Source organism: Salvelinus fontinalis, chromosome 1 (assembly GCF_029448725.1).
Source record: "Salvelinus fontinalis isolate EN_2023a chromosome 1, ASM2944872v1, whole genome shotgun sequence".
Lineage (NCBI taxonomy): Eukaryota > Metazoa > Chordata > Actinopteri > Salmoniformes > Salmonidae > Salvelinus > Salvelinus fontinalis.
The window spans coordinates 99,988,915-100,002,200 of record NC_074665.1 but is presented as its reverse complement, the minus strand read 5'-3'; the positions used below and the strand labels follow the sequence as shown (position 1 = coordinate 100,002,200).

At 39.6% G+C, this 13,286-nt stretch overlaps 1 protein-coding gene across 1 annotated transcript in view; it reads left to right on the top strand.

Moving 5' to 3' along the window:
- Window positions 1-1,377: 1,377 nt before the first annotated feature.
- The window catches only part of LOC129865278 (butyrophilin subfamily 3 member A2-like), a 53,987-nt gene continuing 42,078 nt past the window's right edge, over window positions 1,378-13,286 (top strand). Inside the window, exons 1-10 of the mRNA XM_055937928.1 lie at window positions 1,378-1,520; window positions 1,658-1,720; window positions 2,363-2,713; window positions 2,858-3,139; window positions 7,897-8,013; window positions 8,654-8,674; window positions 10,234-10,254; window positions 11,742-11,762; window positions 11,901-11,933; window positions 12,919-12,939. Of these exons, the coding sequence (XP_055793903.1) occupies window positions 1,660-1,720; window positions 2,363-2,713; window positions 2,858-3,139; window positions 7,897-8,013; window positions 8,654-8,674; window positions 10,234-10,254; window positions 11,742-11,762; window positions 11,901-11,933; window positions 12,919-12,939 (928 nt within the window). The 5' untranslated portion in view covers window positions 1,378-1,520; window positions 1,658-1,659. The remainder of the gene's footprint in view (window positions 1,521-1,657; window positions 1,721-2,362; window positions 2,714-2,857; window positions 3,140-7,896; window positions 8,014-8,653; window positions 8,675-10,233; window positions 10,255-11,741; window positions 11,763-11,900; window positions 11,934-12,918; window positions 12,940-13,286) is intronic.

Sequence of the window (13,286 nt, the reverse complement as noted above, 5' to 3'; positions counted from 1 at the left end):
ACCTCCAAACGACCTTCAATGACATACAACACTCCTTCCGTGGCCTCCAACTGCTCTTAAACGCTAGTTTTCAACTGATTGCTGCCTGCACCTACCCGCCCGACTAGCATCACTACCCTGGACGGTTCTGACCTAGAATATGTGGACAACTACAAATACCTAGGTGTCTGGCTAGACTGTAAACTCTCCTTCCAGACTCATATTTAATATCTCCAATCCAAAATTAAATCTAGAATTGGCTTTCTATTTCGCAACAAAGCCTCCTTCACTCACGCCGCCAAACTTACCATCGTAAAACTGACTATCCTACCGATCCTCGACTTCGGCGATGTCATCTACAAAATAGCTTCCAATACTCTACTCAGCAAACTTGATGCAGTCTATCACAGTGACATCCATTTTGTTACCAAAGCCCCTTATACCACCCACCACTGCGTCCTGTATGCTATAGTCGGCTGGCCCTCGCTACATATTCGTCGCCAGACCCACTGGCTCCAGGTCATCTATAAATCTATGCTAGGTAAAGCTCCGCCTTATCTAAGCTCACTGGTCACGATAACAACACCCACCCGTAGTACACGCTCCAGCAGGTATATCTCACTGGTCATCCCCAAAGCCAACACCTCCTTTGGCCGCCTTTCCTTCCAGTTCTCTGCTGCCAGTGACTGGAACGAATTGCAAAAATCGCTGAAGCTGGAGACTTACATTTCCCTCACTAACTTTAAACATCAGCTATCTGAGCAGCTAACCGATCGCTGCAGCGGTACATAGCCCATCTGTAAATAGCCCATCCAATCTACCTACCTCATCCCCATATTGTTTTTATTTACTTACTTTTCTGCTTTACTTCTCTGCACTTTTGCACACCATTATCACTACTTGCACATCATCATCTGCTCATCTATCACTCCAGTGTTAATTTGCTAAATTGTAATTCCTTCGCTACTATGGCCTATTTATTGCCTTACCTCCTCAAGCCATTTGCACAAACTGTATATAGACTTTATTTTTTATTGTATTATTGACTGTATGCTTGTTTATTCCATGTGTAACTCTGTGTTGTTGTTTGTGTTGCACTGCTTTGCTTTATCTTGGCCAGGTCGCAGTTGTAAATGAGAACTTGTTCACAACTAGCCTACCTGGTTAAATCTGTCTTATGTAACCATACTTATGTAACCATACCTATCTGTCTTATGTAACCATACCAAACATAAATTATACTAATTTGAGTGTTCTGGATTTATGTTTACTAAGTTACATCTAGTCTAGTAATGTCACATGGTCTGCACATCAGCCAGGCTTGGAATCCTCAACCAAAACTCACCCCCACAGTTCACTCTCATGTTATCTGATTCTGAGCTCACTATGCAACAGTTGTGTGCAGCGATGCAGTTGAACAGGTTCTTGTTCCAAGGAATAGAAAGAACAAGAAGGTAGTTTGATCACATCCCAATAGTTTGATCACAGAACACTAGTACATTTATCAGACTGCAGTGCCTCAATAGGACCGATTCAACCAGGTAAATGGATCAGCTAGTTGTCTTTTGAAATGTGTTATACTATGTTATCCATTGTTATTGTAGAATTAATGCTACAGTATTGCTTTCCTGGTTTCAAGTTATGTTAGTCTCTTTATGATGAATGTAATTGTCTTCAGGAATGAAGGTGGCTCAACTAGACTGTCTGATTCTTCTACATCTCCTACACACAGCAGGCTCTGGTACAGTGGAATACACATTTAATATCTCACTGCCTTCAATACCTCTGTGTGTGTGATTAATATGATCTCATTGTGTCTTTAGTCACTATTGTGGTCTTAAGGGTTCTACACAGTCTAATCAAACGTAGCCGACGGAGGTCCTTTTGCTTCTCTGTCTAGATAGTTCTACTACTATTGTCCGGTGGCTCCATTGTGTAAACTGTGGAGATCCCTTTAGGGTGCATGGCCTAAGGTGATTTCCTCTCCTAGTCTCCTTTCCTTCATCTGCACTGATGTGTGTGTGATTCATATTAATATGATCGTATTGTGTCTTTAGTTGCTTGTGTAGTGTTAAGGTGCATAACCTAAGATGGATTAGTATTACTATATATACCACCGTGTAAAGTAGTATAGAACTACTATATATACTACAGTGTTTAGTATTACTATATACACTACAGTGTCTAGTACTACTATATATACACTACAGTGTCTAGTACTACTATATATACTACAGTGTATAGTAGTATAGTACCAGTATATATACTACAGTGTATAGTAGTATAGTACCACTATATATACTACAGTGTATTTCAGATCAGTGCAGATGACAGAGGATAACGCTATAAACTATTGAAACTGTTAATCGTCTTTTCTCTTCAGAGAGGTTTGAGGTTCTTGGTCCAACTGATCCCATTGTTGCTGTAGCTGGTGATGACATCATTCTGCCCTGTTACCTCAAACCCAGCATCAGTGCTGAGGACATGACAGTGGACTGGCTGAACCTGGACTTCACAGACGGTCGTGTCTATCGCTACCAAAACCACAGAATCATACGAGATGATCAGATTCCCTACTATAGAGAAAGAACGTCACTGTTTGAAGAGGAACTGTGGAGGGGCAACACCTCTTTGAAACTGATCAGGGTACAAGGCACTGATGAGGGACATTACAAATGTTTTATTAAGGCAAAGAGCTGGTATGATGATTTCACTATTCAAGTCCTCGTTAAAGGTGATGTTTATTTTCATGTTAATGTAATAATCTAACTACATTACAATGACATCACCTCTTTCCTTCATATTACTGAATACAGTATGTGTCTATTTGTTCACAGCCTGTCACCAGTTAACATCCAGTCTATCTGTGTATCTGTAGCTGTAGGATCCAAGCCAGTGGTGTCCATTGAGGGACACAGAGAAGGAGGGATGGGTCTGCTGTGTGAATCAGAAGGCTGGCACCCTCAGCCTGAGCTGGTGTGGCTGGACAGTAAAGGAGTCCATCTCTCTGCTGGTCCTCCTGAGACACACAGAGACTTCAAGGGATTCTACAGAGTCAAACAACATGTCATTGTCCAGGAGACTGACACCAACCGCTTTACCTGCAGAGTCCAACAGAGCCGGATCAATGAGAAGATGGAGACAATGATTCACCTCCCTAGTGAGTAACAACATAATATTATTTAGATATGAAACACTGGAGATATTGATGTGTTAATGTCCAGTATGTGTTTTAACCAAAGGCTTTGAGACAACAATACAAAAGGACAGTGTTTATTATGACACACTCCACTGCTGTGTGGTAATATTAGTACCAAACCCTGTTGTTGATGTGTAATGATGTGTGTGGTAGTATTAGTACCAAACCCTGTTGTTGATGTGTGGTAGTATTAGTACCAAACCCTGTTGTTGATGTGTAATGATGTGTGGTAGTATTAGTACCAAACCCTGTTGTTGATGTGTAATGATGTGTGGTAGTATTAGTACCAAACCCTGTTGTTGATGTGTAATGATGTGTGTGTGGTAGTATTAGTACTAAACCCTGTTGTTGATGTGCAATGATGTGTGGTAGTATTAGTACTAAACCCTGTTGTTGATGTGTAATGATGTGTGTGGTAGTATTAGTACCAAACCCTGTTGTTGATGTGTGGTAGTATTAGTACCAAACCCTGTTGTTGATGTGTAATGATGTGTGGTAGTATTAGTAAGAATCCCTGTTGTTGATGTGTAATGATGTGTGTGGTAGTATTAGTACCAAACCCTGTTGTTGATGTGTAATGATGTGTGGTAGTATTAGTACCAAACCCTGTTGTTGATGTGTGGTAGTATTAGTACCAAACCCTGTTGTTGATGTGTAATGATGTGTGGTAGTATTAGTACCAAACCCTGTTGTTGATGTGTGGTAGTATTAGTACCAAACCCTGTTGTTGATGTGTGTGGTAGTATTAGTACCAAACCCTGTTGTTGATGTGTAATGATGTGTGGTAGTATTAGTACTAAACCCTGCTGTTGATGTGTAATGATGTGTGGTAGTATTAGTACCAAACCCTGTTGTTGATGTGTGATGATGTGTGGTAGTATTAGTACCAAACCCTGTTGTTGATGTGTAATGATGTGTGTGGTAGTATTAGTACCAAACCCTGTTGTTGATGTGTAATGATGTGTGTGGTAGTATTAGTACCAAACCCTGTTGTTGATGTGTAATGATGTGTGGTAGTATTAGTACCAAACCCTGTTGTTGATGTGTAATGGTGTGTGGTAGTATTAGTACCAAACCCTGTTGTTGATGTGTGTGGTAGTATTAGTACCAAACCCTGTTGTTGATGTGTAATGATGTGTGTGGTAGTATTAGTACCAAACCCTGTTGTTGATGTGTGTGGTAGTATTAGTACCAAACCCAGTTGTTGATGTGTAATGATGTGTGGTAGTATTAGTACCAAACCCTGTTGTTGATGTGTGTGGTAGTATTAGTACCAAACCCTGTTGTTGATGTGTAATGATGTGTGGTAGTAATAGTACCAAACCCTGTTGTTGATGTGTAATGATGTGTGGTAGTATTAGTACCAAACCCTGTTGTTGATGTGTAATGATGTGTGGTAGTATTAGTACCAAACCCTGTTGTTGATGTGTAATGATGTGTGGTAGTATTAGTACCAAACCCTGTTGTTGATGTGTAATGATGTGTGGTAGTATTAGTACCAAACCCTGTTGTTGATGTGTAATGATGTGTGGTAGTATTAGTACCAAACCCTGTTGTTGATGTGTAATGATGTGTGGTAGTATTAGTACTAAACCCTGTTGTTGATGTGTAATGATGTGTGGTAGTATTAGTACCAAACCCTGTTGTTGATGTGTGTGGTAGTATTAGTACTAAACCCTGTTGTTGATGTGTAATGATGTGTGGTAGTATTAGTACCAAACCCTGTTGTTGATGTGTAATGATGTGTGTGGTAGTATTAGTACCAAACCCTGTTGTTGATGTGTGTGGTAGTATTAGTACCAAACCCTGTTGTTGATGTGTAATGATGTGTGGTAGTATTAGTACCAAACCCTGTTGTTGATGTGTAATGATGTGTGGTTGTATTAGTACCAAACCCTGTTGTTGATGTGTGATAGTATTAGTACCAAACCCTGTTGTTGATGTGTGGTAGTATTAGTACCAAACCCTGTTGTTGATGTGTGTGGTAGTATTAGTACCAAACCCTGTTGTTGATGTGTAATGATGTGTGTGGTAGTATTAGTACCAAACCCTGTTGTTGATGTGTAATGATGTGTGGTAGTATTAGTACCAACCCCTGTTGTTGATGTGTGGTAGTATTAGTACCAAACCCTGTTGTTGATATGTAGTGATGTGTGGTAGTATTAGTACCAAACCCTGTTGTTGATGTGTAATGATGTGTGGTAGTATTAGTACCAACCCCTGTTGTTGATGTGTGGTAGTATTAGTACCAAACCCTGTTGTTGATATGTAGTGATGTGTGGTAGTATTAGTACCAAACCCTGTTGTTGATGTGTAATGATGTGTGGTAGTATTAGTACCAAACCCTGTTGTTGATGTGTAATGATGTGTGGTAGTATTAGTACCAAACCCTGTTGTTGATGTGTAATGATGTGTGTGGTAGTATTAGTACCAAACCCTGTTGTTGATGTGTAATGATGTGTGGTAGTATTAGTACCAAACCCTGTTGTTGATGTGTAATGATGTGTGGTAGTATTAGTACCAAACCCTGTTGTTGATGTGTAATGATGTGTGTGGTAGTATTAGTACCAAACCCTGTTGTTGATGTGTAATGATGTGTGGTAGTATTAGTACCAAACCCTGTTGTTGATGTGTGTGGTAGTATTAGTACCAAACCCTGTTGTTGATGTGTGTGGTAGTATTAGTACCAAACCCTGTTGTTGATGTGTGTGGTAGTATTAGTACCAAACCCTGTTGTTGATGTGTGTGGTAGTATTAGTACCAAACCCTGTTGTTGATGTGTAATGATGTGTGGTAGTATTAGTACCAAACCCTGTTGTTGATGTGTGTGGTAGTATTAGTACCAAACCCTGTTGTTGATGTGTAATGATGTGTGGTAGTATTAGTACCAAACCCTGTTGTTGATGTGTGTGGTAGTATTAGTACCAAACCCTGTTGTTGATATGTAATGATGTGTGTGGTAGTATTAGTACCAAACCCTGTTGTTGATGTGTAATGATGTGTGGTAGTATTAGTACCAAACCCTGTTGTTGATGTGTGTGGTAGTATTAGTACCAAACCCTGTTGTTGATGTGTAATGATGTGTGGTAGTATTAGTACCAAACCCTGTTGTTGATGTGTAATGATGTGTGGTAGTATTAGTACCAAACCCTGTTGTTGATGTGTAATGATGTGTGGTAGTATTAGTACCAAACCCTGTTGTTGATGTGTGGTAGTATTAGTACCAAACCCTGTTGTTGATGGGTGTGGTAGTATTAGTACCAAACCCTGTTGTTGATGTGTGTGGTAGTATTAGTACCAAACCCTGTTGTTGATGTGTAATGGTGTGTGTGGTAGTATTAGTACCAAACCCTGTTGTTGATGTGTAATGGTGTGTGGTAGTATTAGTACCAAACCCTGTTGTTGATGTGTAATGATGTGTGGTAGTATTAGTACCAAACCCTGTTGTTGATGTGGGGTAGTATTAGTACCAAACCCTGTTGTTGATGTGTAATGGTGTGTGGTAGTATTAGTACCAAACCCTGTTGTTGATGTGTAATGATGTGTGGTAGTATTAGTACCAAACCCTGTTGATGATGTGTAATGATGTGTGGTAGTATTAGTACCAAACCCTGTTGTTGATGTGTGTGGTAGTATTAGTACCAAACCCTGTTGTTGATGTGTGTGGTAGTATTAGTACCAAACCCTGTTGTTGATGTGTAATGATGTGTGGTAGTATTAGTACCAAACCCTGTTGTTGATGTGTGTGGTAGTATTAGTACCAAACCCTGTTGTTGATGTGTAATGATGTGTGGTAGTATTAGTACCAAACCCTGTTGTTGATGTGTGTGGTAGTATTAGTACCAAACCCTGTTGTTGATGTGTAATGATGTGTGTGGTAGTATTAGTACCAAACCCTGTTGATGATGTGTAATGATGTGTGGTAGTATTAGTACCAAACCCTGTTGTTGATGTGTGTGGTAGTATTAGTACCAAACCCTGTTGATGATGTGTAATGATGTGTGGTAGTATTAGTGCCAAACCCTGTTGTTGATGTGTAATGATGTGTGGTAGTATTAGTACCAAACCCTGTTGTTGATGTGTAATGATGTGTGGTAGTATTAGTACCAAACCCTGTTGATGATGTGTAATGATGTGTGGTAGTATTAGTACCAAACCCTGTTGTTGATGTGTGGTAGTATTAGTACCAAACCCTGTTGTTGATGTGTAATGATGTGTGGTAGTATTAGTACCAAACCCTGTTGTTGATGTGTAATGATGTGTGGTAGTATTAGTACCAAACCCTGATGTTGATGTGTAATGATGTGTGGTAGTATTAGTACCAAACCCTGTTGTTGATGTGTAATGATGTGTGGTAGTATTAGTACCAAACCCTGTTGTTGATGTGTAATGATGTGTGGTAGTATTAGTACCAAACCCTGTTGTTGATGTGTAATGATGTGTGGTAGTATTAGTACCAAACCCTGTTGTTGATGTGTAATGATGTGTGTGTTAGTATTAGTACCAAACCCTGTTGTTGATGTGTAATGATGTGTGTGGTAGTATTAGTACCAAACCCTGTTGTTGATATGTGATAGTATTAGTACCAAACCCTGTTGTTGATGTGTAATGATGAGTGTGGTAGTATTAGTACCAAACCCTGTTGTTGATGTGTAATGATGTGTGGTAGTATTAGTACCAAACCCTGTTGTTGATGTCTAATGATGTGTGTGTTTTAGGTGAGTTATTTCATCACACTAGTCCATGGAGAATATCCTTCATTGTGTCATGCTGTCTGGGAGCCGTCACTGTGATTGGGTTAGCTCTGGCTATCTACTGCATACATAATAAGAAAGGTAATTGAGAGATGATATGAACATTGAATTGTTGGAATGAAATGTCTGCATTGCTTTTTCATCCTCACCACATTCACAGTGGTTGTATTCTATGGATACAGGACAATATACTACACCTGCAGGTGATTAACATGTTAACACTGATGACTGATTTTAACCTGCAGGTGATTAACATGTTGACACTGATGACTGATTTCAATCTGCAGGTGATTAACATGTTAACACTGATGACTGATTTCAATCTGCAGGTGATTAACATGTTAACACTGATGACTGATTTTAACCTGCAGGTGATGAACATGTTGACACTGATGACTGATTTCAATCTGCAGGTGATTAACATGTTAACACTGATGACTGATTTTAACCTGCAGGTGATTAACATGTTAACACTGATGACTGATTTCAATCTGCAGGTGATTAACATGTTGACACTGATGACTGATTTTAATCTAATATTCTCTAATTTACAGACTAAGTAAGAAACAATTTTAAGAAGGCTATTCTTGGCATATATAAGACGTTCCTTCTGATGTTGTAACATTGATATGAGACAAGGAGTCCCAGAGAGAGAATACATCTACTAGTGTTCATGTTAATGATGTTCTCACTGTCTTCCATCTACTCTACATGTTTACAGAGGACCTCACTGGGAAGCTAGGTAAGCAGTGTCTTCAGATTATCACTTTGCTAGATTTATTTAAACTATGTTATGTTTTTGTTGAGCACAAAGTGGAATCGGTAGTTGCATCATCCATTTTTTTGTTATAAATTAATTTTCTACCCCTTGATTCTTGAAGAATATAACTTATTAATGATTTAAGAGCTTAGTTTAACTGTTCTACCCCATCAGAACTCAAAATATAACCTTGTTTTATCTCAATGTTTGTAAACAAAGTAAATGTAAGCAAACACTATGTGGCCTCAAAACATGTATAAAACTATAATGTTGATACAGTATCATGGATGGTCAGTCCTTGCATCCATATCTCTGTCTATGAATTTGAGAGTGATATTATTTCTCCAGCCCCTCCCTCAGCTTATTACCAAAACAACAGTGGCGGGGACCACCTTTTGTTATTGGCTATGGCCAACTTCTGATTGGCCCCAGGTGTTCCTGATGTTGGAACAGTGGTATGAGACAAGGTCTGGGATTCATTGCAGGGTGCATTATAACACAGCACACTATAACAGACCTTTAAAAGTATTTTACACTTGAGTCGACATGTGCAGTGTTTACCATGAATGCGATCTCCGCGAATGCCAGTGGAAAAAGCCTTTAAAAAGTATTTTGTCAGCTGTGAAGTACCCTGCGGTATACTGCACATTGGATTGAATCCCAACCAAGGAGTCCCAGAGAGAGACTACATCTTCTAGTGTTCATGTTAATGATGTTCTCACTGTCTTCCATCTACTCTACATGTTTACAGATTACCTCACTGGGAAGCTGGGTAAGTAGTGTCTTCAGATTATCACTTTGCTAGATTTATTTAAACTATGTTATGTTTTTGTTGAGCACAAAGTGGAATCGGTAGTTGCATCATCCATTTTTTTGTTATAAATTAATTTTCTACCCCTTGATTCTTGAAGAATATAACTTATTAATGATTTAAGAGCTTAGTTTAACTGTTCTACCCCATCAGAACTCAAAATATAACCTTGTTTTATCTCAATGTTTGTAAACAAAGTAAATGTAAGCAAACACTATGTGGCCTCAAAACATGTATAAAACTATAATGTTGATACAGCATCATGGATGGTCAGTCCTTGCATCCATATCTCTGTCTATGGATTTGAGAGTGATATTATTTCTCCAGCCCCTCCCTCAGCTTATTACCAAAACAACAGTGGCGGGGACCACCTTTTGTTATTGGCTATGGCCAACTTCTGATTGGCCCCAGGTGTTCCTGATGTTGGAACAGTGGTATGAGACAAGGTCTGGGATTCATTGCAGGGTGCATTATAACACAGCACACTATAACAGACCTTTAAAAGTATTTTACACTTGAGTCGACATGTGCAGTGTTTACCATGAATGCGATCTCCGCGAATGCCAGTGGAAAAAGCCTTTAAAAAGTATTTTGTCAGCTGTGAAGTACCCTGCGGTATACTGCACATTGGATTGAATCCCAACCAAGGAGTCCCAGAGAGAGACTACATCTTCTAGTGTTCATGTTAATGATGTTCTCACTGTCTTCCATCTACTCTACATGTTTACAGTTGACCTGAGGAATGAGAGGGGTAAGTAGTGTCTTCAGATCATCACTTTGCTAGAATTATGTCAACCATTTTATGTTTATTTATTTTTGGTGCACATTTAATATGTTCCTTCTGATGTTGGAACAGTGGTATGAGACAAGGGCTGTGTGTAAGAGGTGCGTAACTGGCTGCAGGGAAGTCAGGCGCAGGAGAGCAGAACTGGGTAATAATCGGAGCATTTAATGAGGCAAAACCAACGTACCAGAACAACAAAATATCGGTTGAAATAACCCATCTCGAACCAGTCTGAAGTGCACAAACACTTTACAAAAAACAGTTCCACACACAGACATGGGGGAAACAGAGGGTTATATACACCTCAAGTAATGAGGGAATATAAACCAGGTGTGTAGGAAAACAAAACAAAACAAATGGAAAATGAAAGGTGGATCGGTGATGGCTAGAAGACTGGTGATGTCAACCGCCAAACGCCGCCCGAACATGGAGGGGAACCAACTTCGGCGGAAGTCGTGACACAGTGATTCAATTCAAGGCGTGTTATAGCGCAGCATATTGGATGACTGTCATTCATTATCCATTCAAATGTAACATTGATAGTTTAGGCTACTACATGATTTTCCCAATACCCATCATGAGGTTGCTACAACCTATGAATGAAAGTTTACAAAGTAGGAGCACAGGTTGAGAGAAATTTCAGTTATCAAGGTGACAGACATTGACACATGCATTACAGCCTTGCACAATCTTGCCTACATCTAGCTGATCTGGGGTTTAATCATTATTACAACACTTGCAGAAGAAAGTTTCTATTGGACAAATTCAGGTATGTTTATCCCTGTTTCGCTCCGTTGGTGCTACTCTACAGAGTGCTGTTGAGGCTACTGTAGACATTTATTGCAAAACAGTGTGTTTTGATCAATTATTTGGCGACGTGAATATATGTAGTATAGTTTCATCTAAAAAGGATAACTTTTTTATTGTTTCAAACGTTTTATTGCTTAAAACGTTGTTAAAACTTTAAAACTATAGTTTTGGTATCATGGATGGTCAGTCCTTGCATCCATAGCTCTGTCTATGAATTTGAGAGTGATTTTATTTCTCCAGCCCCTCCCTCAGCTTGTTACCAAAACAACAGTGGTGGGGTCATGCTTTGTTATTGTTTCAACTTCTGATTGGCCCAGGTGTTCCTTCTAATGTTGGAACAGTGGTATGAGACAAGGGCCGGGATTAACTTCAAGGCGAATTATAACGCAGCACACTATAACAGACCTTTAAAGGTAGCTTAAGTTTGAGTCGACAAGTCAATTTTTTTTACCATGAATGAGATCTACGCGGATGCTGGTGGAAAATGCCTTTAAAAGTGCATTCTCAGCTGTGAAGTGCCTTGCGATATACTGCACATTGGATTGAATTCCGACCAAGGAGTCCCAGAGAGAGACTACATCTTCTAGTGTTCATGTTAATTATGTTCTCTCTGTCTTCCATCTACTCTATATCTATGTTTGCAGATCGCCTCAGTAAGGAGAAGGGTAAGTAGTGTCTTTAAATCATCACGTTGATAACATTATGTACACCAATGTCTCTTCTATAACTTCTAAAGACGTAGAACCCACATAATGTTGTTCACATTAATGTTCCCTGACATATCTTATTATCTGTGTCTACAGTTAAGGTTGAGAATGATCTCACCAGTAAACTGGGTAAGTAGTGTCCTTCTTATCCCAGTGTCTTCAGACCATAGAATGATGTTCTAGAACAGGATGTGTTGAGGCTGTAGAGGACCACTAGACTAGAGAGAGGTAGTCTCTGATACACCTGGATCACTGATGGACCAGTCACATTAATGTTGATGTTATAGAACAGGATGTGTTGAGACTGTAGAGGACCACTAGACTAGAGAGAAGTTGTCTCTGATACACCTGGATCACTGATGGACCAGTCATATTAATGTTGATGTTCTAGAACAGGATGTGTTGAGACTGTAGAGGACCACTAGACTAGAGAGAGGTAGTCTCTGATACACCTGGATCACTGATGGACCAGTCATATTAATGTTGATGTTCTAGAACAGGATGTGTTGAGACTGTAGAGGACCACTAGACTAGAGAGAGGTAGTCTCTGATGCACCTGGATCACTGATGGACCAGTCACATTAATGTTGATGTTCTAGAACAGGATGTGTTGAGACTGTAGAGGACCACTAGACTAGAGAGAGGTAGTCTCTGATACACCTGGATCACTGATGGACCAGTCACATTAATGTTGATGTTATAGAACAGGATGTGTTGAGGCTGTAGAGGACCACTAGACTAGAGAGAGGTAGTCTCTGATACACCTGGATCACTGATGGACCAGTCACATTAATGTTGATGTTCTAGAATAGGATGTGTAGAGGCTGTAGAGGACCACTAGACTAGAGAGAGGTAGTCTCTGATACACCTGGATCACTGATGGACCAGTCACATTTATTTAATGAAATTAAGAAGTGGTGGTAGGGTACAATATCTTCATTGTAGAAGTTGTCTCACAGAGGTACACTGGACTCATTTAGGTGGTGGAACTCAATTAGGATTTGTGACGTTAGAGAAGTGATATGAGACAAGGAGTCCCAGAGAGAGACTACATCTACTAGTGTTCATGTTAATGATGTTCTCACTGTCTTCCATCTACTCTACATGTTTACAGATGATCTCACTGAGCAGCGAGGTAAGTAGTGTCTTCAGATCATCACGTTGCTACAACTGTCAACCATTTAAATTGTATATTTTATTTTTGGAGCACATTAAAGATGTTCCTTCTGATGTTGGGATGATTTTATAGAACAGATGTGTAGAGACTGTAGAGGACCACTAGACTAGAGGTAGTCTCTGATACACCTGGATCACTGATGGACCAGTCACATTTAATGAAATTAAGAAGTGGTTGTAGAATATCTTCATTGGAGAAGTTGTCTCACAGAGGTACGCTGGACTCATTTAGGTGGTGGAACTCAATTAGGATTTGTGACGTTAGAGAAGTGATATGAGACAAGAAGTCCCAGAGAGAGACTACAT